Source organism: Brassica napus, chromosome C8, assembly GCF_020379485.1.
Source record: "Brassica napus cultivar Da-Ae chromosome C8, Da-Ae, whole genome shotgun sequence".
NCBI classification, from domain to species: domain Eukaryota; kingdom Viridiplantae; phylum Streptophyta; class Magnoliopsida; order Brassicales; family Brassicaceae; genus Brassica; species Brassica napus.
Window position 1 is genome coordinate 14,485,115 of NC_063451.1, and position 12,119 is coordinate 14,497,233.

General features: G+C 38.6%; 1 protein-coding gene across 1 annotated transcript; it reads right to left on the reverse strand.

Moving 5' to 3' along the window:
• Positions 1–7,306: 7,306 nt before the first annotated feature.
• Positions 7,307–9,700, reverse strand: LOC106353718 (transcription factor MYC2-like). Its single transcript, XM_013793510.3, has one exon. The coding sequence runs from the start codon at positions 9,248–9,250 to the stop codon at positions 7,478–7,480; it is 1,773 nt and encodes a 590-aa protein (XP_013648964.1). The 5' UTR covers positions 9,251–9,700; the 3' UTR covers positions 7,307–7,477.
• Positions 9,701–12,119: the final 2,419 nt, after the last annotated feature.

The following is a 12,119-nucleotide window of genomic DNA, read 5'->3' on the forward strand; positions in this document are numbered from 1 at the left end:
ATGCAGGTTTTTCCTTTCTCTTTGGCTGATAAGACTGTCAGATGGTTAAAGTCTCCAGCACCATGTTCTCGTACAACTTTGGAGGAGACAAAGACTGCATTTCTTGGACACTTTTCATTAAGCCGAGGTCCATATATATAGTAAGATTGGGAGCATTCAGCAGAATAGTGAAAAAAAAATATTTATGGAGCATTCAAGGAGTACACGCAGGATTACCCTCACTATGGTTACACTGATGTGAACCTGCTGAACATCTTCTATAATGAGGTAAATAAGAACCATCAGAACACCATAGCCACTGCTAGAAATGGCAATTTGATGACCAAGATTAGAAAAAGTTTACATCTTGATTGACAATCTATCAGGCAATCAAGAAAATCGCATGTTAGAATTTGATAGACTCGTAAGAGGTTCTGAATCTTAGTAGATTAATGATTTCATCATTATTCTTCGGCGTGGATGTCTTCCCTAGAGAATCATATCAACTCTCTTTTTGGGTGCTGGTGGAGGTGAATTCGGTGATTCTTCTTCGACTTCTCGGCTCCTTTTGTTGGAAGCCGTTTTCACCTTCAGGTTGTTTCTTGGTGTGATCACAGTTTCTTGTTTTTCGGAGTCGTCGCCGTTCTGTTCCTATTTATTATTCTTATTTCTTAGTACAACTCGACAGTCTTCTGTTGAATGTCCTTTTTGGTTGTGGAAAGTGCTGAATATTTTGGCATTGAAGGTGGAGGTTTAGTTTGGTTCTGGTTGCTGACTGCAAATGAATGTTTTCCTTGGGTTGCGAGCTCCTTTGAAATTGGTGGTTTTCTGTTTAGATTGGGGTTGTTTTTGTTTGCATTATATTGTTACTTTAGAGCATCGACCTTTTCTTCGTGAGCTGCAAAATACGAGGCCCGATGGCATGCACCGTCAAGCAAAGTTGGCGCTCGTACTGACATTTATTCTTTGAATCTTGATGAAAACCACACTTTGGTCTTGAGTGCTGTGAGGGCCACACCTTCTTTTAAGTTTGATATCTAGGCCTTGATATCTTTAAATCTGGTGATGTAAGATTTTAAGGGTTCAAATGGTGTTTGTTTCAAGTTCAATAAATAGGTTGTTTCTGTGAAGACCGGGTATTGCTTGAAGAACGCGGATATGAGTTGAGTGAAGTTATCGATGGAGTTTTTTTTGAGTACTGTGAACCATTCTAGGGCGGGCCCGGTCAGATTTTCAGCGAAGAAGGGACAGTAACCAGCCTCTTTTCCTTCGTCGTTTAGATGGGCTCTGGAAACAGCTAGTTGGATGGCTCGGACGTGACCCTTTGGGATGGTATTCTCAGAGTATTCCGGGAACTTAATTTTTCATACATCGTGCAACCTTATGCGTGTTATTTTGTTCATGAAGGGAGTTCTTCGTGTCTCCTCTATCAATGTCGGGGCCGGGCTCTTCGCCATGTGCATAATGACATGTATTCTTCGTAGTTTGGTGTTGTTTCTTTCGACGTAACCTTGGAAAGACCTTGCGTCGGTAAATTTTCTTGGGTCGGTTCTTTCTCGTTTCAAGTTAGCAAATTGTGAGGGAAATTTTCCATGTCCAATGCTCCATTTTCGGAAAGATCGATGGATTGGTCTTGATACATGGCAAGGGTTGCGGGAATTCCGTTTCTAGAGGTCCAAAATTAAGGAGGGGTCTCGCGAGATTGCTCTTTAGGTTTCCTTTCGGCTGAGTTATTATGGGCGCAAACCGGTGGGCTCTCATGCTCTTATTGCCTAGCGTATGGACTTCGTCCAGTCCGCTGAAGCTCAATCTCTTGTGGACGGTTCTAGGTTGAGGTGTTGACCTTGATGTTTCCTCAACCTTGAAGTGTACAGATCGGGAGCTAGGGAACTCGAGAGTTCTGAATGATCCTTGGAATTGTCTTTGGGGGATGGGGGTACGATTTGCGGGCTATGATTGATGTCTCGATCGCTTGGGAGTCTCATATCGATGTACCATGAGTTCCTTCTTGTCTTGTTATAGTTGGTTGAATATAGTTTGATGTGTGATCTCCTGGCTTTGGGACTTATCGATGAGGGTGGAGAGCACGCTTCGTAGCTCGGTGACTTCCTCGCGAGTATGCGCCTGTTGGAGAGGAGATATTGTTAGTGGGGCTTGCGTCTGATTGTCCGGATCTTCTATGGCTGTTATATCATTTGGCCGTCTCCAAACTCACGAGGCCGATTTTTGTGGGATCCTAAATCCATGGGCGCTGGCGGGTGCTAATGCACACAACAGTTGGCTTCCTCTGGTAGTTGTGGCCTGGTCTGTAAGTTTGGTCCCCGTGGGCAGTGTCTAGTTTCTCGTGTCAAATCAGGGAAGGTCGATGTCATTGGTTCGTGGTTCGGCATAACCAAATGGGACGAGTGTGGGATCCATGATCGTGCTTAGGAATCTTTGATCGTATTCTTAGCAAGGATTTTTTCGTTTCTCTTCCCCATAAAAGACGCAAATATGTGGATCCTAAAACTCACTCTAGGTATTTGGTCGTTATTGTATGTAAGTGATGGGAGAAGAAGAACTATGTGGGCAGCAGTATCCTCAGAAGTCAGAACACAACAATGTAATCGAAATTTAAGTTGACAAAAATGGACTTTTATATATTGAGATCGAAACACTAAAGAGTTTACATGGAATGATTGAATACAAGACAACTAAGCTAAGGTTGATGATAAAGGGAGACGAAGTCGAGGTTGATGCTGATAGAATGTCCCTTTCTCCTTTCTCCTTTCTCTCATCTCGATTTTATAAGAATCTTTGTTAGCCGGTCACTCCGAGATCTTCTCCGTCGTACGTTATGGGTACTGATATCTTTGGAGTGTTTCATATGTATATCCTCTAATGAGTACGGAGTATATACTCTTGACTTGGCCCTTTTAGCTTGAGTCGAGACTGTGAACGTGTAATTAACCTAAGCTCGAGATCGATTCTTGAAGATCATTCTTTGTCTTAATTGAGATCGGAGTCGAGATTCAGTTCTTCCCTCCGCGTGATCTTGGCCATTTTCCTATTCAAGATCGTCGAGATCTGGGTCCAACATCTCCCCTTACATTTTCCTTCCTGCTTTTCTTGTGCTTTAGATATTTGTGAATATTTCTCGACAGCATTGCCATAGAAATTTCGGAAGATGACCCCTCCCTTTAAGGCAATACTATATAGAACTTCTTTATTATTATCATTGTCTTCATATGACTTGGTCAACTCAAGAGCTTGAAGAATCCCAAAAAAACTCATCAAATGTCACTTCATCAAGATTATGAGCGTCTTCAACAACAGAAAGCTTTAACTCATTCTTTGACGGTAAGGATCTTTTCAGCTTCTTCACCGCTTATTGTCCTTGTAGTCCTTTCCAACCGCAAAACATTCATTAGATATGTCACACAACTTAGCCACAATTTGTTCTTCATCCAACCTTAGATTCACAAATCTAGATGCTAACATATCTAGCTTAGTTCGCTTTAACACTTTTAGTACCTTCAAACATGCCTCCAATATCTTCCATGATTTTTGAGCTGGTGCACATTGAGAAATCAATTAGAAGTATCTTGCATCAATGGTGTTACAACTCGTAGTCTTGGCCTTAAAATTTAACCATGATGGCTTCTTCTCTGCGGAATTTCATTGATCTCTTGGCTCATGGACTTTAACAATCTTATCATTAATCATCATTGGATGACTCCAACCAATCTCAATAGAATTTCAACAATCCTCATTAAAACCACTGAAAATTTCGCATATGAACCTTTTCAATATCCATAAGTGGATTAATCAAAACGTGGTGGTCTTGTCATTGATGTTCCTTCTAGATATACCCCCATCATTAATGATTCCAAAATCTTTCCCACTTCCTGAACCATTTTCTATCATCACCCTTGATCTACCCAAAATAAGACTAAATGTCTGTTGAGAACCTACTATAATACTAATTTAAAATGCGGATGAGTCAGAGTAAAAATAAGAAAATAAACAAGACACACGTTTCTTTTTTGAATTCAGTAAAAAAGAAAATAAATACAACCAAATTACTAACACGTAATAACCAAACACAACCCTCTTGAAATACCGTATTTTTAATTACAATAATTCATGATGGTAACTGAAACGTAATTTAAAACTCACCCTAGAGTCTAAACTTCAATCTTCCAAATCGTTGGAAGTATATGACCAAGTACGTAAGAACCTAACACACAACAATAACACCACACAAGCACAAAGATCTCTCAAGTTTTATTCTCCAAGATCTCTCAAGTTTACTTCATGATGCACGTCCTCCTTGTATAGCAAACCTAAACTCGCTCCCCAGTTATTCAAAAGATAAATTCCTTTTCTTGTAAGTTAAACTTTCTTTTTCTTTTTTTTTTTCATTCAAGCAAAATTATGTTTCTCTTAAACTAAACTTTCATTTGTCTTAAAAAAAAATATTCTTTCTTTTTCAAGCTTAACAAGCCCGCACACATCACAATACACAAATTCTAACACGGCCCAACTTCATGCAACATGTATGTACTACTTCTTGTAATACTTCACGAACTAATACATAACACTTCAACATAAAATATTTAGTGTAGTGTTAGAATTTGCCAACAGGTGATATATTTTAATGCTATAAAATTTGTTGGAAAACCATCTTGAGTCAGCAAAATAGGTGACAATGTATGTTTAAAGAGACTAAGTACATTCAGAAAGAAAAAAATAAGGTTGTTCGTTTCTCCATTTGTCATCTCCATATAAATGATCCATTTAGATGATCCAACCAAATGATTCTAATGGATGGTGTTCGACACTGTTCGTTTCTCCATCTAGATAGATCATCTATATGGATTTTTCATTTTCATCTAGATGAATTTAATGAAGAAAAAACGTAATTAGACTTAAATCATATTTTTAATCTTAAGTCGTACTTGTCTTATAACCGGACCGACACGGTGATTAGACCAGGTTCAACCATGAACCAGTCACGTAGTCAGAGTGGGTCTAATAACTGATTCGACCATGAACTTGTCAAGTAGTCGGATTGGATCTCAAAATTATTGAACATTATAAAAATCATTAAAACTATCAAAAATATATAAACTAACCATATGAACAAAAAAATAGTTTATTTGTATAATGTTTTATATTTGATATACATTTATATTTTAATTATGTATCATATTTACTAAATTTACTTTTAAATTTTTATATTTTAAAAAATATTGAACCAAGATTGATCCGGTTGAACCATATTGAACCGTGACCCAGATAATTATTTGGTTCAACTTTCGGTCCGGTTTTAAAAACATATGTTCATAATTTCATATAGTATACAATGGAGAAAACTCATCTAACAGGTCTTTGATCATTTTTTTTTAAATAACCAATAATTGATACTGGATCATATATCAGAATGATAATCTTGTAGAGAACCCTGTGGTATACTATGGATTTTATCTATTTTTAGTCATAGTATATAGGTGTTGTAAATACTTTATAGTTGTTTTGGAGTCTTTTTAATATGTTTTCAGGTTTTGGAGTGATTTGAAGGAAAGTGGTGATTTTGGTACATTTTGGAGATAAAATGATAAAGACATGTAGCTGACCATCGACCAGCCTAGCGATGATGATCAAGGATGATAATCGATCGAAACACACTCTGTGTTGTCGATCGACGACGAAGTGCGCAGAGGCCAGAATTACGAGATTACCCCTAACGAGTTTTAACCTAATATTTATGTGCTCTGCCATTGTTCTAGGCAACACCCGCTTTTCTTACTTTCATTAAGCAAAATACTTAGATTCTTAGGTTTGGAGAGAAGATCCAAAAACTCCTTCAGAGATTTGTGATTGGAACTCCAGTTTTCTACTATAATATTCTATTTATGCAGGTTTTATATCTTGTTGTTATGAATTGCTTAGCTATGTCTGAGTAGTTCTCTTTGTTAGATTTAGAGTTCAGATATTCATGAGGGATTAGCCCAAAATATAGAATTGCTAAGTGTTAGGATATGAATCAACTAAACTGTTCTTAATGCCTGTGTTCCATAGTAGCTAACTAGGACCTTGCCTATAGATATTAGGGCGCAAGCGGAAGCTTGGTTCTTTGTCTGAATTCGTTTAGATTGTGTTAGGATTGCTAGAAACAAGTGGAAGCTGATTTAGTTAAACCTAGTGAACACGCCAAACTCGTGCGATAACGCTCCCTGGAAGGTTCATCGATCGACAACTCATTAGTTGTATCGATCGACAGGCTGAAAGGTGTATCGATCGACATCCCGTTGTTGGAATCGATCGACACTTTCTCAGGACCACCAAGCGACAGCTGAGGTCCTAGATCGGCGATAGATAGTCTAAAAATACGAAAGTTGATCGACTATTCTTATTGTTTGAGTTCTAGAATATCCATTATATGCTTAGTATCTATATCATTATAATCTTTATTGTCTGAATAAAAACCCTAAGTCTAACGTTTCTCACATCTATCTTAAAATCCCAATCAATCAATCAAACAATTACTTTTTCACCCCTGCTATTTACTACTTTAAACCTATTTGCCTAGCTTAACTATATAACTAGATAGATCTACTGTGTGCTTTAGCTGCCTGTGAATTCAATCTCTAAGTACGACAACTCGACCTTTTATTTGAGAGAATAAATCACTCCGTAAGGTAATTTGAGTGATATCACCCTGCCAACATATTAGCCCTCTTCAGAAATTGTATTGAAGAGAAATCATTTGGGTTTGTAACTAACTCCATAGATTTTTTCTTTTATAAGCTTTTCTTTTAGGATGTTAAAATTACTTTTCCTATGTAAGTAAAACATGTGTGGGTGAGAGAAAGTGGATTCATAATCTACAGTAGAGAGTGTTATGAATATGGTCAATAGCTTAGATACTACGTAGATTGCATATGTTACAAACTTCCACACTGATCTAAACCTTCTTAATCATATTTCAAGCAAAAAAATAAGAACATGGCTTAGAAACGTTTCTGAGGTGTCTCATTCGATTCACCAGTCCGTCCCCATTTGAGTTCTCACCGTCCCCGTAGTACCCGAGACGTTTTGGGGACGTTTCAAATGGTACCCGGGCCGTACCTGTCCCCCACCGAACCCGGTACGTGAGACGGCACCAACTCTACGTCCCAAGTGAACAAGGAAGCAGAAGAAGTTTGCACTGAATATGATCAAAATCAGAAAGTGTATGTTTTATTTGAAGAGGTGATCTCAGATTCATTTATGTTTCTTTCCCTAAAAAGAAGAAAGATTCTAAACCCTTACTGTCTCTGCGATGGAACCATCGAGAAACCAATTAGGAACTCTACTGTCTCATATAATATATATATACACGTTACACATTCAATTACGATACAGACTGGAGGAGCAAAAGAAGCTTGTCGTTCTTTTTTTGGACAGTTCTTAATACACAACAATTACAGCTATAAGATTACTGGAACCCCATTAAAACAAATTAGTTAGAATTTTAACCGATCTTTGAAACTAAACTCGCCTGGAGCTGGTCCTGTGTGTAGATTCTGAACCCCATCTTGACTGTAGCTTGCTGAATCATCAAATCGTTAACCACCGACATACTCGCGTGACTAACCTCAAGCTCCAAATCCATCAACGCGGACATCAATCTTGCCGCGGGATGATTCCTCTTGCTCGATTCCACCCTAATCATCGCGTCCCAACCTATAACCTTCACTTCGATCTCCATCCCCACAGGTTTAATCATAGCCGTAGCTGAAGAGGAAGAAGATGATAGATCTCCACATGTGCTTGATTTTCTTCCGGCGAGCTCAATTTTAACCTCCTCAAGCTGGTTCTTGATATGGATTTTCTCAGATTCCGTCTTGTTTACCTTGAGCTTGAGCTCGTTGATGTAAGCGATCGCGTCTCCGAGCAAGGAAGCTTTGTCCATTTTGGAAACGTTTGGTACAACCGCACGTAACGCGTAAAAACGCTGGTTTAGTTTCTCCCGTCTCTGTCTCTCCGCTTCGACGTGGTTTAGCGGTTCTTCTCTACCGTTCGCCGGTTTTCTTCCACGTTTCTTCGGACGTTTCTCCGGGATTTCTTTCACGATGAAAGCTTCTAGGTCGGAGTGATCGGATTCTCCTCCGCCGCCGAATGATAGAACTTTATCGTCGATCAAACCAAGAGAGTTCTTTCTCTTGTTCTCGAATTGGATCGGATCCGGGTTCATGGAGCTCCGTCTACCATCATTGCCGAAGCTCAATATCTCTCGGGGTCTGGGTTTCACCAAGGTGGTACTCGACTTGGAGAAATTCATTTCTGGAGAGAAATTGTTGTTGATTTTTTGATTCTGGGTTTGGGAGTGGACCGGGCTTGGAGTCGAATCGGGGTTCGGGTTTCCCGTTATGGTGCTTGAACTACCACCATTTTCAAACTGAGTAAACTTGGAGAAAAGCTGTCCTTTACCCGGTTCGGGTGCTCCAATCGGGTCATTAATCCATATAGACGGGTCGTTTTCGCCTTGGGTCGGGTCAAGGTTCCAGTTAGGACCCGGTAAATCTGCAACACCAACATCGAAATTGAAAAGTATTCGGACCTTACTCATAAGATCCGAACTTGGTGGGATCTGCTCCGTTGACCCGAGTTCAACAACTCCGTTAGCCGAAGGGATACACGCGATGGTTTGCATCCCAAAAACTCCTCCTTGCTTCGCCCGCTCACAACTCGATCCGGATAACTGATCCGACCCGGAAACCCAAACTACGTTAGCTGTCGATAACGCTTTACCCGCCAATCCAGCACCGGAAGCAAAGCTCTGTGTCATCGAAACCAAGAAAAACCACTCCGTATCTGTCACCTCTTCATCTACAGCTTCATCCACCGAGCCACCTCCCCCGGAGATCAAAGAATTGAGCTCACGCAACACCTTTTTCCGATACTCCTGATCCGCCGGAGTCGAAAAAGGCAACGGAATCGATCTCTGTTTAGGCTTCCCTTTGTCTTCTTCACCTTTGTAATAACCATCACCCCAGCCGAGCACGGAGGCGCTTGAGAAATCGTACGACGGCTGCCAGAATATAGCGTAGGTCCAACCTTCGTTTGTCCCTTCAATCAGTGCTTGTAGCCTTTGCTGGAGAGTCTCCTGGTTAAACCCCGCTGGGGCCGGAGCTGTTGCCGACGCCGTCGAAGCTTCCGGTAGCCATAAGGCTGACATATCGGAGGAGCTCAAGAAAGCTTCCATCATAGAAGTGTTATCGTCGCTGGTCCACAGATTCCTCATTGGTTGTAGCTGGTTGTCCGTCCTTAAATAAACCAGTCACCGGTTAACTTAAAAGCTCCGAGGGAGAAAGAGAAAGAGAAAGAGAAAGAGAAGAAAGTCGTCGTGGTGGAGAAAATTTGAGTGCGTCTGCGTTTATTATATGTATAGGGAATCTTGAGGGTGTGTGCGAGTCATTACTGTGGTAATGATACTACGTGGCGTGTTTTGATAGTCAAGATCAAACGGAGAAGCTTCGAAGAACTACCATTCCATTGACTGTTGGATGTAGGCCTGAGCATAAAATCCGGAACCCGAAATCCGAACGAACCCGAAACAAAAAACTGGATCTGTTATCTGATTCGAAATGTAAAAATACCCGAACGGATTTTGTAGGATGGAACAAAAAATATCCGAACCTGAAATGTTATTAACTGATTAATATAAATATTTTGAAATATATATAAGTATTTCAATTATTAAATTCAATATTTATGGTACTATGATATATAATAATAAATATTAAAATATTAATAAATAATTTAAATACACAATTAGTTATAAATAATGTATTTTATAATTTGTTCGTTCAAATAAAAAGTCTATAAGAACACATATTGTTTATAAATAATGTTTGTTTTCATTCTTGATTAAATATTTTATTGTTATTTTATCAAATTTAGGTGTGATAGATTAATTTTTATTAAATTTAGATGTTTTTCTTTATATTTTGCTTCAGATTTTTTTTTTTTTTTTTTTACTTCGGTTATATCTGAACAGAACCGATATAACCCGAATCGAATCTCTACGATATATGATTACTTTATGGGTTTTAAGATGCAATACAATTTTGAACCGAAACCGAACTGTTATTATCTGAACTCTATCCGTACTGATAAAATTTTAGTATCTGACTTAGGAACGTAAATCCGAAAACCCGAAAACCCGATCCGATTTCCAACGGGTACCCGAACGCATGCCTAGTTGGATCTACTCGGTGACAGTATAACGAGTGAGATCGTGCGGTTGCTGTTCGCGCGTTTGTTCCACGTTCTTTTATTCTTCGGTCGAGATTGAAATTCATATATAACAAAAGAGTGGACTGTGGTGTGACCGACCATAGTCGAAGCGCGTTCAGTTTTTATTGTCGGACTTGGACCATATATTTTAATTTAAAATTTTAAATAATTTTTTGCTATGAACCAGATGGTGGATGGTTCATAACCAAGAGATTATGATTTGTAATCTTTCCATTTATCTATGACGGTGTAATCTCTTATATAAGGAATCTTTATATTATGAATAAAGATAGACTTTTCTGTTACTTTTATAACACGTTATCAGTACGAAACTCTAAATCTCTAAGCTAATACCCAAATCGAAAAACCCTAAAACCCTAACCCTAGCCGGCGATCCGACGAACCCTAAACCCCGATCGCGTCTCTTGTTCCCGCATCTGTCCCGGCTCGCGTCCCCGATCAGCTTCAGCCCAAGGCGTTCCTGATCCTAGCTCAGACGTTTGCGACCCGAGAGCAGCCCCAGCACGCGATCTCTTCCTCGTTCGCGACAGCATCAGACAGCTCGCGTCCGACGATCAAGGCGTTCCTGATCAAGCAACAAAGGACGTCCGCGACCCGATAGAAGCGACTCGATCCATTCCAGCTCGCGTCCCGTTCGTGTCCAGCTCGCGGCTCAACTCCTTTGGTGGTCCGATTCAACAATCATCTAAGGTTAAAAGGTAATTCAAAACCTAAGAACCCATAATCGAACATGGATTGATTGATAAAGAATGAAACCCTAAAACCCTAATCTTTATGAATCAAAACCATAGGGTAATATATCAAAAATCCTAATTGAGTAAATTGAAGCTCTAAAATTTTGATACCCCAAACCCTAAATCATCTTCCTACATGATTAAAACCCCAAATCGGTTTTTACAAGTTAAAATCCGATAAACCCTAACCATATATCTATAAACCCTAAATAATATAAGTATCAGAATTAATTATACTATAATTATCAAATCACATATTAAAACCCTAATCGAATATTTTGAAATCAAAACTGTTTTCGGTTTTGATCATTGAGGTTTTAAATCTGATTGAATCTGATGCTATGTTGCTAGAATTGTTTGACCGTTAAATTGATAGAATTTTTTTCTCATCCTGCTTGGTTAATTGTTCATCTGATTGAAAATTGTTTAAACCGACCAGCCTGTTAAAACATTGATTGAATCCGATAGGTTGATAGATTGATTGAGGTTTACTTGTTTAAAATCTGAATGATCTGATTGCATGATTCTTGAGGTTTAATATCATCTGCTAGGATTGATAGTTTTGTAATCTGATATGTTTTAAATAGAAACCCTAAATAATCTGTATGATAGGTTATATTGATCTGATTTGGATGTCTTTGAGAATTGAGAATCCGTATGCTAGGTTGATAGATTCATGATAAAATCTAATGTCTTGAGGTTTAAGATTGTATGCTAAGTTCGATTAAATTGATTGATATGATTATATGTTTTTGAGGTTTCATAAATTCGGATACTAGATAAATTATTTACACATGGTTCATGCTAAATACCAATCAGCCTTGAAACTGATTCATTGAAATTCATGCTTGAAATCTATATTCTAGTATTGCTAAAATCAGCCTTGAAACTGATTCAAATTCATGCTTGAAATCTATATTCTAGTATTGCTAAAATCAGCCTTGAAACTGATTGAGTGATTAATAAATCTTTTTACTAGTCTTGCTAAAATCCATTGATTGTTAAACCCTAATTGCATGATTAATTGAATCCATTTTTGCTAGTCTTGATAAACCATAATATTATGAGCACATAGAAATATTATTGCTGAGACTTGCTAGAAATTGACTAATTAATTAA

Bases quoted from the DNA above. Each gene is read 5' to 3' on its own strand.
- LOC106353718 (XM_013793510.3), bottom strand. From the start codon at position 9,250: ATGAGGAATCTGTGGACCAGCGACGATAACACTTCTATGATGGAAGCT.